General features: G+C 40.4%; 1 protein-coding gene across 4 annotated transcripts; it reads left to right on the top strand.

Moving 5' to 3' along the window:
- Positions 1-627: 627 nt before the first annotated feature.
- Positions 628-5,443, top strand: LOC114314748 (receptor-like protein kinase BRI1-like 3). Of its 4 annotated transcripts, none has more exons than XM_028261213.2 (3): positions 665-1,042; positions 1,236-3,097; positions 3,176-5,443. In XM_028261213.2, the coding sequence occupies exons 2-3, from the start codon at positions 1,363-1,365 to the stop codon at positions 5,044-5,046; spliced, it is 3,606 nt and encodes a 1,201-aa protein (XP_028117014.2). In that variant the 5' UTR covers positions 665-1,042; positions 1,236-1,362; the 3' UTR covers positions 5,047-5,443. The 4 variants fall into 4 exon arrangements, with proteins under 4 accessions (XP_028117013.2, XP_028117012.2, XP_028117014.2 ...); XM_082884532.1 differs by having other exon boundaries at positions 677-1,042; positions 1,332-3,097; XM_028261212.2 differs by having other exon boundaries at positions 628-1,042; positions 1,332-5,443.
- The last annotated feature ends 639 nt before the right edge of the window (positions 5,444-6,082 follow it).

Here is a 6,082-nt window from a genome sequence, read left to right as displayed (position 1 = left end):
TTTTCTCTCTCTTCTCTCTCCTTCTCAATCACTTTTTCTCTCACACACATCTACTTAATTACAACAAAATATCAAATCATTCCAAACTCCTAAACTCCAAAACTACTTTTAAAATATACAACCAAACAAACTAAAAAAATTTCTAAACTCTCTCCTCAAATTTTTTTTTAAAAATAACTCTCTCAAAAACAAACCAAACAAGCCCTAAATTTGACATAATTATGTTAAATATTTTTATTTTATATTTGAATCATAATGTTAAATATTTTTATTTTATATTTGAATCATAAATTTAAATAATAAATTTAAAAAAATAATGAGAGAAAATTTAATTTGTATATCATTTACATCTCTCCTGCCTTTCTTTTTTACACCAAAATCCATAGTCTCGTTTTTTGAAAAAAATCATTAGTTATATAAATAAAAAAAATTATTATCATACATTTTTATACTAATTTTTGTTTTTACATTATTTGGCTTTACATCTTTCATAAATTTCCCTTTAAACTTATTAAAGTATAAAATTGTGAAAATTACTCTTTTTTTTATTATTTTTATTTTTATTTTTATTTTTAAGTCAAGTGAACGGAGTACAATTTATTCAAAAAATTTATATGAAAATTTATTATTTTGTATAAAATTGGTTAATTGAAACACACGCACCCTCTCTTTCCCTCTCTCACTGAAACTTCAAGTTGTTATCTATTCTCACTTTTGCTCTCCTCTCCTACTAGCTCTCCTCTTTTCTCTGCTCATATCATTATCACCTGATATCACTAAAAAATTCTCTTATGTGTAAATACTGCTGTTTGTTGCCTTTTGGTCCCCAAAATTCTGCAGAGGAGTTGGAGTTGGGTTTCAGATTCGTTTTATTACAAACAAATCCCTTTCACGGTTGCTAATCCAAAATCACACCACCCACCCACATAAATTCACTTCACTCATTTCCTGTGACATCCGACAATTCTGAAACATCGTCGTACCCAACCCTTCTGAACCCAGCAGTAATCTGTCATTTTGCTTAACAAAAGACTTCGATTTGGTACCTTCTCACTATCCATTGTTAGCTTTCTCTGAGCTCTTCTTATTCTTCATAGTAACATTATAATCTTTACATATATAACTAGTCAGATATGGGTTGTTCATGAATCAAAAAAAAAAGAAGATATGGGTTGTTCTATTCTTGGATTTCTTGGTTTACCGGTGAATTGAATTGTTGTTTTGTTCAATTACAGGTTTTGAAATGTAGAGAGAGACAGTAGAAGCGAAAAAGATTCTTCTTCTACCCACCAAATATAAAAGCATTTGACGGATTGTTTTTTTATATGCAGTTGGTGGTGTATACCCATCAAAATTCAAGACATGAGAAGAGAATGGAAGGTGTCATCATCATCATCAAAATCATCGATGGAACACAAACTCATTTCCTCTCTCAACTTTCTGTTCAAGCTACTCATAACTTGTTATTGTATTTTGATTGTGAAATCAGACGCAAAAGAAAACGATGATTTGATAGCGTTATTGGCTTTTAAACATTCCTCAATCGATTCAGATCCAAATGGGTTCTTAACCGACTGGTCTCCTTCTTCAACCCCGTGCTATTGGCACGGCGTTTCATGCTCCGGCGGGCGGGTCGCCGCCGTGAATCTCAGCGGCGGTGGACTCACCGGCCGCCTCCGCCTCGACGAACTCATGGCGTTGCCGGGTCTCGCCTCCCTCTATCTCAGCCGCAACTCTTTCTCTGGCAACCTTTCCTCCGCCGGAGCTCCGCCGTATTGCCGCCTCGAAACCCTCGATTTATCTTCCAACAACTTCTCAGAACCTCTCTCTGTTGAGACTCTGTTTCAATCCTGTGACCGCCTTCGAGTTCTCAATCTCTCTCGCAACTCCGTCCCCGGAGGGACCCTCAAGTTCGGGCCTAGCCTCGCTCAGCTCGACCTCTCTCGCAATCGGATTTCCGATTCATCTCTCTTGTCTTACTCTCTCTCCAACTGTCAGACCCTCAATCTGTTAAATTTCTCAGACAACAAGCTCACTGGAAATTTGGGTAACAGTACTTTATGGTCTTGCAAGAGCCTCTGGACGCTAGACCTCTCTAACAACCTCTTCTCCGGCCAGATTCCGGTGACTTTCGTGACAGGTTTACCGGAGTCTCTCAGTGTATTTGATCTATCACACAATAACTTCACCGGCAACTTGTTTAGTCTTCAGTTCGAGAGCTGCAACAATCTCAGCATACTCAATCTATCCTATAACAGGTTCTTCGGCACGAGTTTTCCGAATAGCTTGACGAATTGCCAGCTTCTTGAGAGTCTTGATGTCGGGTACAATGCGCTTCAATTCAAGATCCCGGGGGTGTTCTTGGGGAATTTCAAGCATTTGAGGCAGCTTTCTTTGGCTCGAAATGGGTTTTTTGGAGAGATTCCCCAAGAATTAGGGCAGATTTGTGGGACTCTTGAGGTGCTTGATATTTCTGGTAACAATCTTACTGGTGGGCTTCCTTCAACTTTTTCGCAATGTTCTTCGTTGTTCAGCCTCAACCTCGGGAAGAATCAGCTTTCGGGCAATTTTCTCAGCACGGTAATCAGTGCTCTCCCGAGTCTCAAGTATTTGTATGTTCCTTTCAACAATATATCTGGTCCTGTGCCACTGTCCTTGACGAATAATACTCAGCTTCAAGTGCTGGACCTCAGTTCTAATGCCTTCACAGGGAACATACCATCTGTATTTTGCTCATCTTCGTCGTCCACAGCCTTGGAAAAACTATTACTGTCCAACAATTATCTCACCGGGACGGTGCCATCTCAGCTTGGAAAGTGCAGGAACTTGAGGTCAATTGATCTTAGTTTCAACAATCTTGAAGGTGAAATTCCATTGGAGATTTGGACCCTGCCAAAACTTTCAGACATTGTTATGTGGGCTAACAACCTAACAGGGCAAATCCCAGAAGACATTTGCATCAATGGAGGAAATCTTCAGACCCTGATTCTCAACAACAATCTCATTAATGGAACCCTTCCCATGTCCATTGCTAACTGTACAAACCTGATTTGGGTTTCACTCTCCAGCAACCATCTGAGCGGAGAAATTCCTTCAGGTATTGGGAATCTTGTTAATCTTGCAATCCTCCAATTGGGTAACAATTTACTAACTGGAGAGATCCCATTGGAAATAGGTGCTTGTCGGAGCCTAATCTGGCTTGATTTGAATAGCAATGCCCTGACCGGTCCCATACCACTTGATCTTGCTGACAATGCTGGCCTAGTTGTTCCTGGAGCTGTTTCTGGGAAACAGTTTGTGTTTGTGAGAAATGAGGGCGGGACATCTTGCAGAGGTGCTGGAGGACTAGTTGAATTTGAGGACATTCGCTCAGAAAGGCTGGAAAATTTTCCTATGGTTCACTCTTGCCCATTGACTAGAATCTACTCTGGCAAGACGGTTTACACATTTGCAAGCAATGGCACCATGATCTACCTCGATCTCTCCTACAATTCCTTGTCAGGGACTATTCCGGATAACTTTGGGTCGTTGAACTATTTGCAGGTCTTGAATTTGGGACACAACAATATAACCGGAAACATCCCATTCAGCTTTGGAGGTTTGAAGGCTCTTGGAGTTCTTGATCTCTCTCATAATAATCTCCAGGGATTCATTCCAGGATCAATAGGGGGCTTGTCGTTTCTCAGTGATCTCGATGTGTCAAACAACAACCTCACAGGGCCTATCCCTTCAGGTGCTCAGCTAACTACTTTCCCAGCTTCAAGATATGAGAACAATTCTGGTTTATGTGGGCTTCCGTTGCCTCCTTGTGGCTCTGGAAATGGATCGCGCAATCCACCAGGCTTTCAACATCAAGGGAAAAAGCAGTCAGTGACTGTAGAGATGGTAATTGGCATTGTAACCTCTCTTTTCTGTATCTTCGTGCTCGGGCTGGCCCTTTACAGGATAAAGAAGCACCAGCAAAAGGAGGAGAAAAGAGACAAGTACATTGAAAGCCTTCCAACGTCTGGTAGCAGCAGCTGGAAACTATCCAGTGTTCCCGAGCCTCTGAGCATCAATGTTGCCACATTTGAGAAGCCTCTGCGGAAGCTGACCTTTGCCCATTTGCTTGAAGCTACCAACGGTTTCAGTGCTGACAGCTTGATTGGTTCTGGAGGGTTTGGCGATGTCTACAAGGCCCAACTGAAAGATGGTTGTGTCGTTGCGATCAAGAAGCTTATTCATGTCACAGGTCAGGGAGACAGAGAGTTTATGGCTGAAATGGAAACTATAGGGAAGATCAAACACCGAAACCTAGTCCCCTTGCTGGGTTACTGTAAAATTGGTGAGGAAAGGCTTCTAGTGTATGAATACATGAAATGGGGAAGTTTGGAGTCTGTTCTTCATGAAAGGGCCAAAGGAGGGGGCTCAAAGCTCGACTGGGCAGCAAGAAAGAAGATTGCAATTGGGTCAGCGAGAGGACTAGCATTCCTTCACCACAGCTGCATCCCCCACATCATCCACCGCGACATGAAATCTAGCAATGTCCTTCTTGATGAAGACTTTGAAGCCAGGGTGTCTGATTTTGGTATGGCAAGATTGGTGAATGCGCTGGACACTCATCTCAGTGTGAGCACCCTTGCAGGGACTCCAGGTTATGTTCCCCCAGAGTACTATCAGAGTTTTAGGTGCACAACAAAGGGTGATGTCTACAGTTATGGTGTCATACTGCTTGAACTTCTCTCTGGAAAAAGACCAATCGATCCATCAGAGTTTGGTGACGACAACAATCTTGTGGGGTGGGCAAAACAGCTTCAGAAAGAGAAGAGAATTCACGAGATATTGGACCCTGAGTTGATTTCAAATGAATACAGTGAGGCTGAACTGTACCAGTATCTGAGGATTGCTTTCGAGTGCCTAGATGACAGGCCTTTCCGGAGGCCAACCATGATTCAAGTGATGGCCATGTTTAAAGATCTTCAGACAGATTCAGAAAGCGATATCCTTGATGGTATGTCACTGAAAAATGCAGTAATTGAGGAACCACAAGAGAAAGATTCTACTTAGTTGACGACATTTGAGTCCAATTGGAGACGGGTTATCTTCACATTTTGCCTACTGTAAATAATAGAACACTGAAGGAGATAGAAGTTATGGAAAAGGGTAAAGTGAACAAACAAATGGGATCTTCTTGGTTGCTTCATCTTAATTATTTTCTTTGCTTATCTTGTCTATTCGTAAGGATTTGGAAATTTTGTTCCTTTTCCATTTGCTTCTGTTTCCTGTCACAGTTTTGCTAACTTTGTTTTCCAGTTTGTTTTTTTTACAGTCGTTGATTGCTATTGTTAGTAGAGAGCTAGGAATTCGAGAAAAACCAGTATGGCTCTGGTTATGTACAGTTGCAGCCTTTTAGGCACTAACCTGTTTGATAATCGAAATTAGAAATGTATCCTGTTTGCAATTAGATTGTTTGCACTGTGATTGCAATGATCATTGAAAATAATTTTGAAGGCTTAGATGATTGATTCAACAATAATATGACCTTCAAAACATGTTTTACAATTATGTGCATGCCCAGTGTCATTCTTGCTTAGTGTGCTTAGGGCCATTGCTTTGGGTTGCAAATTAACTTGAGCAAAATGAACAATCATACGAACTTGAGCAGATGTTGTAAGACTTTATTTTCGCTCTCATCCCGGTCTGTTATGCAATGCTTAATAGTATGTGAATTGTGAAGAGAAAAATAGAAAGTTCATGTAATGTCATTCTAACACGAGTCTTGTTTTCTTGTCATTCACTTTCTCAGTAACCAAACATGGCATAATCGTAAATAGCAACTGTCAGGAGAAGAGCGTGGTATATTTCCTTCTTATGGCTGCAATTTTTTGTGTGGATGCTATCATCATACTGTGAATGAGATGAATTTCAATGATCTACTGGTTCGGAACATTTTTGTTGATGTTGTTTGAAGGCAAATGAGCATTGAAAGTTCAATGGTGGTTCTTTTTGAATTAGACACAGGTGAGTAGAAATTTATTTGAAATCATCAAAGGTCATGCTATTATGATGCCATTAATGAGTTTTGCAAGGAAAGTTGAGTCTA

Source organism: Camellia sinensis, chromosome 8 (assembly GCF_055761805.1).
Source record: "Camellia sinensis isolate YWXY chromosome 8, ASM5576180v1, whole genome shotgun sequence".
Lineage (NCBI taxonomy): Eukaryota > Viridiplantae > Streptophyta > Magnoliopsida > Ericales > Theaceae > Camellia > Camellia sinensis.
This window is presented reverse-complemented; position numbering and strand designations above follow the sequence as displayed.